The 12,500-nt window shown below is 42.8% G+C and overlaps 1 protein-coding gene across 1 annotated transcript in view; it reads left to right on the plus strand.

The window, feature by feature from the left end:
- Positions 1 to 12,500, plus strand: part of LOC311040190 (voltage-dependent L-type calcium channel subunit alpha-1C-like) — a 260,546-nt gene that overhangs the window by 161,403 nt on the left and 86,643 nt on the right. The window contains exons 4-7 of the mRNA XM_084050307.1: positions 2,625 to 2,764; positions 6,061 to 6,200; positions 9,815 to 9,976; positions 11,005 to 11,204. Of these exons, the coding sequence (XP_083906433.1) occupies positions 2,625 to 2,764; positions 6,061 to 6,200; positions 9,815 to 9,976; positions 11,005 to 11,204 (642 nt within the window). The remainder of the gene's footprint in view (positions 1 to 2,624; positions 2,765 to 6,060; positions 6,201 to 9,814; positions 9,977 to 11,004; positions 11,205 to 12,500) is intronic.

Below are 12,500 nucleotides of genomic sequence, written 5' to 3' on the forward strand. Positions count from 1 at the left end.
ACTTTTAAAAATCACACCCTGTGTGAAGTGAGCGGTGATATTTATGAGTTATTAATTTCATCATGCATCTCGGTAGCCAATCACAGCACGTCCTGCGAAGTGACGTGCTTACATTTTTTACATTGTTATTAATTTCATCATGTGTCTCGCTAGCCAATCACAGCGCGTCTGCGAAGTTTGAAGTTAATTTCATCATGTGTCTCACTAGCCAATCACAGCACGTCCTGCACAGCTCAGCCTATGGGCGTGTTTTCCACAGCATGGCGTCACAGCGAAAGACACATTTTCACGACGGAAAGAAAAACTTTCGCCACGGATGGGTCCTAAACCCTCTTATAGGAGCGGTTGCACCGCTCAAAAATAATAATAGATAGCAGTCGCCAGTATGCAATGCCGTTGCCAACCCTGCAGCTTTATTTGGGTCTGTTTTATTCAGGCTGCCAACTTGTGTGTTAGCCTCAGTGTGGGGCATGAAATGAGCTGGTCTGGAGTCAGATTGGGCCATGGCTGTGGACTCAACCAGCCAGGGCAAAATGTTGTCCACTGATGGGGCGATAAGAACCTCTTCCTATTTGACCAGACCCTCAAATATGTTTTCTATGCCTATGTCTAGCCAACCCGTTCTCACTCCCAAGGTGTCAGATTTTGCCGCTCTGTCAGTAGCCCTGAAACGTCAAGTTTTTACACGTCAAGTTTTTACACGTCAAGTTTTTACACGTCAAGTTTTTACACGTCAAGTTTTTACACGTCAAGTTTTGACATGACAGGGCGCCATGGCGACTAAACCTAACCCTAATCCTAACCCTAACCTCACAAAAACTATGCGAAGAGAGAGAAAAGAGAAGTCATAACTGCGGTGGGATTCAATCACAGCAGGTTGAGGTAACTAGTCAAGTGTTGCTACCAGGTAAAACACAGAGGCAGCTGTCCAATCCCTCCATTCCAGCAGTATTTGAAGCTCCAATGCGTGCCTTTTAGTTGTTGTAGTTCTATTGTGACGCATTAGGGAGTGAAAATGACAGAGTGGCAATAACTGACTTCTTTCTGTGAGAATGTGTTTGTCTTTCATATGTCCTAACAGTAACGCAATGTGAAGTTGGGCTTATTGGGATCTTTGAAAAAATATAACAGAGGCTCGCCCACACAGTGTATAAAAACAACTTCATTCGGATTGAATTTTTACAATAGGCGACAGGTATCTCCATTTAGCCGTTAACCAGTCCTGAACAGCTTGTGCCAAAATGTCTGACAAAATTAAATTCAGTGCCATCTGCTCTATTTTCTCAGTTTAACGTTCTTGCAACCAACCAGCTAATTATAAAGAGCTGTGCAGGCCAGGGCAACTTCTTTCACTTCCCATATGTCCTAAGAGTTAGTGAAACAGTGAGTGAGTTGATTTTCTGGTGAGAGCCAAGAATAATCTGTATTGTTCTGATTTTGAAGCCAAGAATATAGTCTATATTGTTCTGATTTTGAAGCCAAGAATATAGTCTATATTGTTCTGATTTTGAAGCCAAGAATATAGTCTGTATTGTTCTGATTTTGAGTGTGCATCTCAATTGGCATATTGAGAGTATATCAAAATCTCTCTCTCTCTCTCTCTCTCTCTCTCTCTCTCTCTCTCTCTCTCTCTCTCTCTCTCTCTCTCTCTCTCTCTCTCTCTCTCTCTCTCTATTAGTCTATTAACTGTAGTAGACTTATAGTGTTCACTCATTTTGTGGCAGGCAGCTACATATTTCGCTGCCAACCTTGAACATTCGGCTTTCTCACCTAATAAGTAGGTGATTCTCTGGATAGAGTCAAACTGTATCTTTGTTTTTGTTGTTTTGGGTAGTATGCTTCTCTTATGTGTTTATATTTGTCACACATTTGCAGTCAAGAAGTGGAGCTCTGTCTCCACCACTCCTTGACCACAATGAGAGCACAGCCTGTCCTCTCTGTCTGTACAATGTTACGTTTTTTCTCACTTTGTAATCAGTCACCGTGCTCAAATATTCTGCCACAGTGTTGTCTATCTCTCTCTTTCTCTCTCTCTCTCTCTCACCCTCCATCTCTTTCTTTTCCCCTCCTTTAAACCTCTTTTCACAGCCTAGGCAAATATGTTTCCCATAATGTTTAAGTCAATGTGGGTCAGATTGGGCTGAAACTTTCTCCAAATGAGTGACATCATAGACCAATGTCTGACTGGCCACGTGGCATTAACGATCCAACAGACCCTTTCTTGTTTTTCCTCTTTCTACCATGCACCTAGACAGAAAAAAATACAATGGTGAACGATGTAGTTATAGTTATCTTTATAGTCATAGTGTTCAGTGTGAATGGCACTTATCTCTGTGTCTGTGTGTCTGTCTCTAGGAGCAGGTGGAGATATAGACCACACATATCTGTGTGTGTGTGTGTGTGTGTGTGTGTGTGTGTGTGTGTGTGTGTGTGTGTGGGGGTGTGTGTGTGCGTGCGTGCGTGCGTGCGTGCGTGCGTGCGTGCGTGCGTGCGTGCGTGCGTGCGTGCGTGCGTGCGTCTTTAGGAGCAGGTGGAGTATATGTTCCTCTCTCTACCTTGTGCATAGACAGGACCACATAATATCCTGACTAACTCTGTGTCTGTGTCTGTGTGTCTGTCTTTAGGAGCGGGTGGAGTATCTGTTCCTCATCATCTTCACCGTGGAAGCGTTCCTGAAGGTCATTGCATACGGCCTGCTGTTCCACCCCAATGCCTACCTGAGGAACGGCTGGAACCTGCTTGACTTCATCATCGTGGTCGTAGGGTGAGGAGAGAGAGAGAGAATCTGTTCGTTTTCATGCTGTGGCTCTGCAGGATGCTAGCTGTCCATAGTCTCGCATAGTCAGTTGATCAGCCGCCTACTGATACATGTAGTGACATCTTTAACCCATTAAGACCTGAGGCAAATTCTACAAATGTCTTCTAAATCAGGTTTCTGAAAAACGTGTGTTGCTGTATCAGTGGTGCTCAAACTTTTTCATGTCAAGGACCCCCAAAATGATATGTATTTGGCCGCCGACCCCCATTTCAAAAATATTTTGTTACAGGGACCCCCCAGAAGCAAAGATTTGAATTAAAAATGTTGGCTTTAAATGTATCTATATATTCAAAGATTTTCACAAATTGTCACAATTAAAAAAAATTGCAGATCTGCTATGAGGTTGTATATCTGCTATTTTTTAATATCCAACGTATAAAATAATGCTTTTTAGCTCAAATCTAAAATGACACAGACAGATGCTTTTCTGGTTGTAATGGGTTAAAATTCAATGAATGTGATTATAAAACTAGCTGGAAACAATCCAGAAATGCAAAGACTTTAGGGCAGTCCTTAATGTGGGATAGTATCAGGATTGGTTTATACAGTAAAAGCAGCGGGCGTAGGGTTTATTGTTTTCTCCACTGTTGATATTTTGAAATGCAAAACAGGAACATGAATATTCAGCAAAGAGCATTGTTACAAAAACAGCAAAGTGTCGACACACAGTGTGTTCATGGCATTATCACAGATTTTCTCTGCCATACACATAACAAGCGATTTCTTACAGCAATCCATCACTAAATCAAGGATTGAGGTATACTTGTAACGGTATACTGTAGCAGCGTTGAATCCAAATATGCCAAAAACGGTTTAGCGTTCTTTTTGGACAGCCCTTCCTGCTAGAAACTGTCCTTTGCTACCAAATATAAAGGCTAGTGGCCTACAATGACATTATGATGATATCTTAGCATCTTAGTTAAACAAGACACGCTGTGGCTTCCCTGTACAATCATTAGCTCGGTATAGCAAGATCAGAGACGTGCAGAGAGATTTGGAGAGGCAGGGGCTGGAATTTCAAAAGGGCACATGCACGGACAAATGCACGCGCGCGCAGCGCGCGTGCATGTGTCCCCCTGCGCGCGCGAAGCGCGCGCGAAATTTTGCGGATATTCGTCGGATTCGGGTACTTTTTTACCCGTTTTTTGTTACTTTATTTCGGTTTTAGGGTTAGGGGTAGGGTTAGGTTAGGGTTATAGATATATAATAAAAAGAAATAAAAGAAACTTTTTTAAATATTTTTTTTTATTGGTGGCTTTGAAAAAACATTGGTGGCTATAGCCACCGAAGCCCCCGCCTAACGACGCCACTTATTCTTCTGTATAATGAGTACTTTTACTTAAGTAAAGAAATTGAGTACTTTTCCCACCACTGCTGCTGACACAGAGAGCGAGAGAGAGAGAGAGAGAGAGAGAGAGAGAGAGAGAGAGAGAGAGAGAGAGAGAGAGAGAGAGAGAGAGAGAGAGAGGAAAGAGAGAGAGGGAAAGAGAGATATATATAGGCTCCTGCTTGACAAGTAATTTCAAATTAACAGCTATATATATATATTTTTTGTCCATACATACCTAATCTGTCTCAAACAATTGGTCCGTGTTCTGCGTGCATTCACTGCGTTCAGTTGTGCCCTCAGTTAGGTTTCGAATGTGTATAATAGACTTCGTTTGCCGGGCGGTATCGCGCACCCCAAAAAATAGCCGATCTACAAGCTCACAATGCCTGGCGTTGCGACGCGTTGTGAGCTTGTAAATCAACTATAATTCTGCGCGAGCACTGCATGGCACGGGGCTCAATTAAGTAAGCTTTACTGCAGGTGCGAGGCCAACGGGCGCAGGGGTTTCTACAGTTTACAGTCAGAGGAGACAAGGGCACTTTTTACCGACAGACAAAAGGGCAGGGGCTCAAGCCCCCTTTGATGTCTATGTGTGCACGTGCATGAGCAAGATACTAGTGCAGTTTATGAATGAGGCAGCAGTGTTGTGCTAATGTGCTATCGTGAGCTTAGCAGTATGAGGTGAGCTGTGAGTGTTCTACCTTTGAGGGAACTGATTGGTGTAGCAGCATCAGCCCAGCTGTGTGGTTTGCTGTAATCAAGTCTACTTTTGTGGGAACAGCGATTTGGGTACACAGACCCACCCTGTTCTAGATGGCTGGCTTCTTCAGCGCAATGCCATTGGTCGGGCTCTACTCGTAACGCTGGCTTTTGAAAAACTGACTGGTCAAAATGTGGCAATCCAGGCAGCCTATGTCCTGCAGTTGGAGTAATAACTGCTTGTCATAAACCACAGTGAACAGCTGTCCTCAGCAACAACCTAGCTGTGCCCAGACAGCTTGTTCCAACCTGATATAACAACCTGTGTGCCACACTAACAGCATAAAATGTCTTCACCCTGGCTAGAATGTCAATACAGCCCACAACCCTCTCCCTCTGGTAGATGGAGCCGCTGCCCTAAATCCAGGGCTGCCCATATAGACGAGAAGAAATCCATGGCAGTTTGCTGCACTTGAATCCACTTCTAAATTCTGCTTCAGTTAGACAATCACTCTGTGACACAATCGAGTCGAGTCAACCAAGGTATTGGTTGTGAGAAACTCTGGGCTAGCAGCCATTTCCATTTAGACAGTCTGACGCACACGCACACACACACACACGCACACGCACACGCACACGCACACGCACACGTACACATACACGCTCAAAGAGAGAGAGAGAGTGGTGGAAAAAGTACTCAAATGTTTTACTTAAGTAAAAGTATCAATACTGCAATGTAGAAATACTCTGTTACAAGTAAATGTCCGGAATTCAAAATGTACTTGAGTAAAAGTACAAAAGTATTGGCATCAAAATATACTTAAAGTACCAAAAGTAAAAGTACTAAAATGTTTGAAAATAGCAGATCTGCAGAGCTCAGTGAGCTTGTATAAAATAGGGCTGAAAGGGGTTAATGTATGTTTTATAATATAATAATTGATATCTGCAAAGTAACTAGTAACTAAAGTTCTCAAATAATTGTAGTGGAGTAAAAGTACAATATTTGCCTCTGAGATGTAGTGCAGTAGAAGTAAAAGTACAGAAAAATAGAAATACCCCAATAAAGTAAAAATACCTCCAAATGTTACAGTACTTGAGTAAATGTACTTAGTTACTTTACAACACTGGTGAGAGATAACCTAAACTGCATTCATCTCTGTTCAGAGGAGTGATGATGATGATGATGATGATGATGATTGATGTTGATTGACAGGTTGTTCAGTGCCATACTGGAACAGGCCACTAAAGGCGACGGTGCCACGCCCATCGGAGGCAAGGCAGCGGGCTTTGATGTTAAAGCTCTGAGAGCTTTCAGAGTCCTCAGGCCGCTGAGACTGGTGTCTGGAGTCCCCAGTAAGTACAAACTGTGTGTTTGTGTGTGTGCACGTGTGTGTTTGCACGTGTGTGTGTGTGTGTGTGTGTGTGTGTGTGTGTGTGTGTGTGTGTGTGTGTGTGTGTGTGTGTGTGCGCGTGTGTCTTTTGATAGATGTAGTAATAACTACAGTAGTTATACTTAAGGCGCTCTTTTAATCAGACCATTTACCCTTGACTAGGGTTCAGGCCATTTACTCTGATCTTGCACTATATAAGTCCCTTTGATAAGAGCGCCTGCTAAATGCCGGGATTGTAAATTGTGCGTGTGTGTGTGCATGCATGTGTGTGAGTGTGTGTTTTTTTTGCATGCGTATGTGTGCGCACACTTGTGTGTCTGTCTGTGTGTGTGTGTGTGCGTGCGTGTGTGCTCGCGCGTGCATGGGTAGAACACTCTTTGAAAGAGTACAAAAGGTGTGAAAGAAAGAGAGAGCTCTGTGTGGAGCAGGTGTGAGCACAGATGAACCACAGATTGGCTGACGACACGCACGCGTGCACGCCGCACGCACACATACACACACACACACACACAGACACACACACACACACACACACACACACACACACACACACACACACACACACACCACACACCACACACCACACACACACACACACACACACACACACACACACAAGAATGCCTTGTACATAAACACATGCAGTCAGGCAATAGGAAAAGAGCCATGTGACATGGCCTAGACGGCAGAACATTGTTACATACAGTAGTTAACTCGGACACACGGATGTGACATCAAATCACATTACTCCAACATAATATTCTAACCATCTTTTAACCAATCGCAGTGTTACTACAAATGTATAAAAATCTTTTGAAAATAGCCGATCTACAAGCTCACAATGCGTCGCATTGCGACACATTGTGAGCTTGTAGATCGACTATTTTCAAATGGACAAAATATATACAGTATAGGGCTGAAGTGGGAAATGTATGTTTTTTAATAATAATCAAAATCTACAGAGTAGCTAGTAACTAACGTTTTCAAATAATTGTAGTTAAGTAAAAGTACAATATTTGCCTCTGAGATGTAGTGGAGTAGAAGTAAAAGTACTGAAAATTGAAGTGCAGTACTTGAGTAAATGTACTTAGTTACTTTACACCACTGCTCCTAACATAGTCAGTATGGATCAAATGCAGAAGACAAAGTTCCAGGGGATAATAAAGTATGTAACATAACATTACTTTTCAGGAAATGTGATGTTACCTGTGTTACAATGGATCTATAGCTATTATTTTGTCACAAGCTCTTGTTAATACTTTTCATGGGTTCAATATTTATAATACCCACAGTCCACTTTTTAACTATTTTGGGCATGATATAGTGAAAACAGTGATCTACTGTACAAGCCCAAGATGGTAGATCGGCTCAAAAGAAAACCACCTAAGTGGAAAAAAGCGGCACTCCAAAATAAAGTTGCAAGACAGTGGCTCAGATGTGGTTTCTCATGAGTGAACCAATTTGTCTCTGAGAGTTGGGGCCCTTCTGTGTGAAAGAGAGGAGAATTAGTTGTTATGTTATTGAGCATAGGTTCCATCTTCAAAATCGGCCAATGTTTTAATATTATTTGTTTTATCTGTTTAGAACAGTAGTTGAAATCTGACACAATCTTGGAGGTTTCACATCTTATTTACGCTTTGTTAACAAATCCTTCCTATAGGAGTCTGTTGAGCTTGATTCACAGATTGTTCCAGGATATTTTGTGGGTATCCTCTATGTAAAAAACGATTCCTCATTACAGGGACTTGGTCATTAAAAGTTTCTAATGAGGAACAGTTCCGTCTTATACGTAAGAACTGTCCTGTTGGGATGTTGTGTCGTTTCCAAAGTTTGATATTGGAAAAAAACGGGTTTCTCTCATTATGCACAAATTCATTTTCCCAGTCACCAACAACAATATTAGCATAGCTTGGGGCCACAGAAGTGCCCATGGCTGTGCCAAGTGTTTGAATGTAGAATTTGTTTTCATGCATGAAATAGTTTTTTGATAAAACCAAGTTAAGCAACTCACAGAGAAAGAGGTTTGGAGGAATCTCTGTGTCAGCACGAGTTTGTAGCGCTTTTGCGGTTGCTGACAGGCCAATGTCATGAGGAATGCAAGTGTACAGGCTGGTTACATCTAGGGTGACAAGAAGAGTGTTAGGGTTGACAGTACAATTATTTAAACGGTTTAGCAGGTCTGTAGTAGCCTGGTAAACCCTCCCTCCAGAAATCTCATTTCCATTTGATTTCTGGAGTGAGTCTGGCCTGAACGCCCATTTTGGGGGTTTCTAGCCCGTTCACCAAATGGACGAGCCTATCAGCGTCGTCGCTCATCGTTCTGTGATTGACAGCGACAGAGCCTATTTAAAAATATAAATTTAGAGAACCGGCAGGGGAGGGGAGTGAAGCGCATGTATCCCAATAAGGCAACCTATTTTGGGCATGGCCGTCTCGAAAGTCCCGTTGCGTCACATAGTCTGGAGGTGGTTAAAATGAACTGCTGATTGGCTGAAGGGGAAAAACGATCATTGGCTGAAGGGGTTGTCAGTCAACGGTATTACTCCCGCCCAACTCCAGCCCACAGCCAATATTGCAGGATGGGCGATCAGGCCAGACTCACTCCAGAAATCAAATGGAAATGAGATTTCTGGAGGGAGGGTTTACCAGGCTAGGTCTGTAGTGTCCCTTAAGTAAGAGGGCAGAATTGTGACAATGTCCTTGAGAAAAAAATCCACAAATTTGGACATAGTGTCAGTGACTGACCCAATGCTGCTGATGATGGGACTGAGTGGGGGTTTGGTGGGATTTTTATGCACTTTAGGGGGCCCATAGATTACTGGTGTGACTGGATAGGCAACTGTGAGATATTCAAATTCACCTTTTGAGATCCAATTATTATCTAAGCCATGTTTCAGAAGACTGTCAATCTCCGATTTAATGGCAGTTATAGGATTATGCTGCAATACATTGTATGAGCCGGATTGTTCTAGGTGATTGGTCATTTCTGAGTTGTAGTATACCTTGTCTAAAATGCAAATCGATCCCCCTTTGTAAGCAGGTTTTATGATGATGTCCTTGTGGTCCTGGAGCTCCTTCAGTGCGTGTTGTTCTTCTGTAGACAGATTATGGTAGTTAGGGCCTTTGTCATTTTTGATCAAAAGATCCAAGTCTCTGTCAATCAGTTTACCAAAGGTAGTGACGACGGGGCTGATGTGTGTAGGCGGCATGAAACTGGATTTCTTATAGAAGCTTCTCTTGTTGTCCTCCTGGATAACTGGAGTTTAGCACCCACTGCCTGAACTAAGAAGGCATCCAGAGGAAGCGCACCGGTTTTCCTTTCTTATGGTAGATCGGTTGTTTGCGCAATATTGTCATGATATCATGAAGTATAAAGTAGGATATTCATTTAAAACGATGAATATAGAAATACATGGTTACAAACTTTTTTCTTTTTCTCACAGCAACGATAAGTAACCCTATCCTCTGTGTGTGTGTGTGTGTGTGTGTGTGTGTGTGTGTGTGTGTGTGTGTGTGTGTGTGTGTGTGTGTGTGTGCGTGTGCGTGCGTGTGCGTGTGTGTGTGTGATGTGTGTAGGTCTACAGGTGGTGTTAAACTCCATCATTAAAGCCATGGTCCCTCTTCTCCACATTGCCCTGTTGGTTCTGTTTGTCATTATAATCTACGCCATCATCGGACTGGAACTGTTCATGGGCAAGATGCACAAAACATGTTACAACTCAAGGAATGGAGTCAAAGGTATGTGCATACATGTGCACAAACACACATGGTATGGCACTGATGATGGTCCTTGTGACCGAAACGTTTAACCACTTAAAGGAGAATTCCGGACTAACTTTGTCTTACCTTTAATATGATGTTATTACTAGCACGAGTGGTACTGTAGAAAAAAATCATAACTCCATCCCGAGTCCACCGCAGCTAAAAACACGAGCGGACGGTCCATGCTCGCGTATTTTAATAGCTTCTTTTTTTTTTGTGAGATCTGACGTTCATAATGACAGAAACCTCGCCACAGTGTTTTTGTCCCGAATGGGCCACCGTAGTGTTTAGTGGATGATGTCACGGGTGAAATCTCGTCTTGCGAAACTTCCGGTGGGGGCTCATTTAACACAAACGCTGTGGAGAGTTTTCTGTCGGTACGAACGTCAGATCTCACACACAAATTAAAAAGCCATTAAAATACGCGATCTAGAGCACGGACCGCCCTCTCGGGTTTTTAGCTGCGGTGGACTCGGGATGGAGTTTTCTACTGTCCCACTCGTCCCAGGATATAATAATATCATATAAAAGGTAAGAAAAAAGTAGTCCGGAATTCTCCTTTAACACAGCAGCCGAAGTGGTCAGATGAGTTTAACCCATTAAGGCCTGAGGTTCCGATTGTACAAAATGTATTCTAAATCCATTTTTTTCCCTGAAAAACTTATGTTACTGTAGGCAATCAGTGGTTCTCAAACTTCTTCATGTCAAGGACCCCCATCTGAAAATATTATGTTCTAGGGAGACCCCCATTCGCAAAGATTTGAGTTAAAAAAGATTTGCACTCATTCTCACGATTTTTCGAAAATAGCAGACGCGGCACTCGCTATGAGCTTGTAGATCTGCTATTTTTGAATAGCCAAAGCAATCTGGAAATGACACACAGATGCGTTCTCGGTCTTAAAGGGTTAAGAAGAGTTTTGTAAAGGAGGCCCATTGTGTTTTCTTATCGTTTCTCTCCTCTCCTGTCTTCACCTCCTCCTCCTCCTCCCCTCCCCTTTTCCCAGGAGTCCTGTCGGAGGAGAAGCCGGCCCCCTGTGCCCCCTCGGGGGCCCACGGGCGACACTGCGCCCGCAACGGCACGCTGTGCGACGTGGGGTGGGAGGGTCCCAACGACGGCATCACCAACTTTGACAACTTTGCGTTCGCCATGCTGACGGTGTTTCAGTGCATTACCATGGAGGGCTGGACAGACGTGCTGTACTGGGTGAGTCGTCAGCTGAAACGTGTGTGTGTGTGTGTGTGTGTGTGTGTGTGTGTGTGTGTGTGTGTGTGTGTGTGTGTGTGTGTGTGAGAGAGAATCAGTATCACCTTTATTGTCACATCTCAGGTTTAGACAGTGGTGGAAAAAGTACTCAATTGCTTTACTGTTTGTAAAAGTATCAATACTGCAATGTAGAAATACTCTGTTAAAAGTAAACGTCCGGAATTCCAAATTTACTTGAGTAAAAGTACTAATGTATTGGTATCAAAATGTACTTAAAGTATTAGAAGTGCTCATTATGCAGAATGTCCCATTTCAAATGTATTCAAATATTTTGGAATTTTTGGCATTGTGGGCTTGTAGATCGTCTATTTTCAAATGTATACAGAGCTCAAGTGTGCGTGCGTGCGTGCGTGCGTCTTCGTTCTTATCAGAGTTTTGATTGATTGATTGATTGATTGATTGAGGTGTTTATTGGAAATTAAGGCCATACAATGCATTATGAAATACATATTGTTAGCCTCATAGCATAATTGCCTAACTCACTTTTTGGTCTAGCTCTACTCTCCTAACACTGCTGCATCATTATGCCTTATTGACTATGTCTTCAGCCTATCAGAATGCTTTTTTACATTCCAAAATGACTTTGGCTAAAGGTCAATTTCTGGTCAAAGTTTTGACTTAGGCTGAAGTGATTTTGAATATAAACAAGCATTCTGATAGGTTGAGGACATAGGCAATAAGGCAGAGTGAATCAGCTGTGTTAGGAGAGTAGAGTTAGGCAGGTATAAATAGACAGGTTTCCTGTTAGTAAACATGAGAGGATATATGACCGCGCAGAGGAGGGGGAACCCGGGGAAGCCTATAGAGGGCGCCATTACCCGCAGCAGCTCTGGTCAAATGTCCATTCATAAAAGAAATGATCTTCACCGGGTTTAATGAAAGTAGATTAAATTATGCAGTTTGTAATACCTTGTTTACTCAATAAAAATGATTTGTCGGAAGTTGGATCTGTTTGTATATAATAGCAGCATTATGCCTAGTATGCCTATAATAGCAGAATTATGGCTATCTAACTCCCGAACATAACAACAGAGTGAACGGCGCAACAATTCGTTTCCCCCGAGCATGCGCAGATTGCGCATTCTGCTCTGTGATGACGTCGCGCGGAAATCCGTCTATAAAGGCAGATAAACATCACTTAGGCAAAATGAGTTTTTTCTTTCTGCCGAAGTCATCTAGGTCATTGGTTCTCAAAGTGGGGTCCGGGGACCCCCAGGGGTCCTTGAGGGAGTTCCA

Source organism: Gymnoscopelus microlampas (assembly GCF_963454915.1).
Source record: "Gymnoscopelus microlampas genome assembly, chromosome: 23".
NCBI lineage: Eukaryota > Metazoa > Chordata > Actinopteri > Myctophiformes > Myctophidae > Gymnoscopelus > Gymnoscopelus microlampas.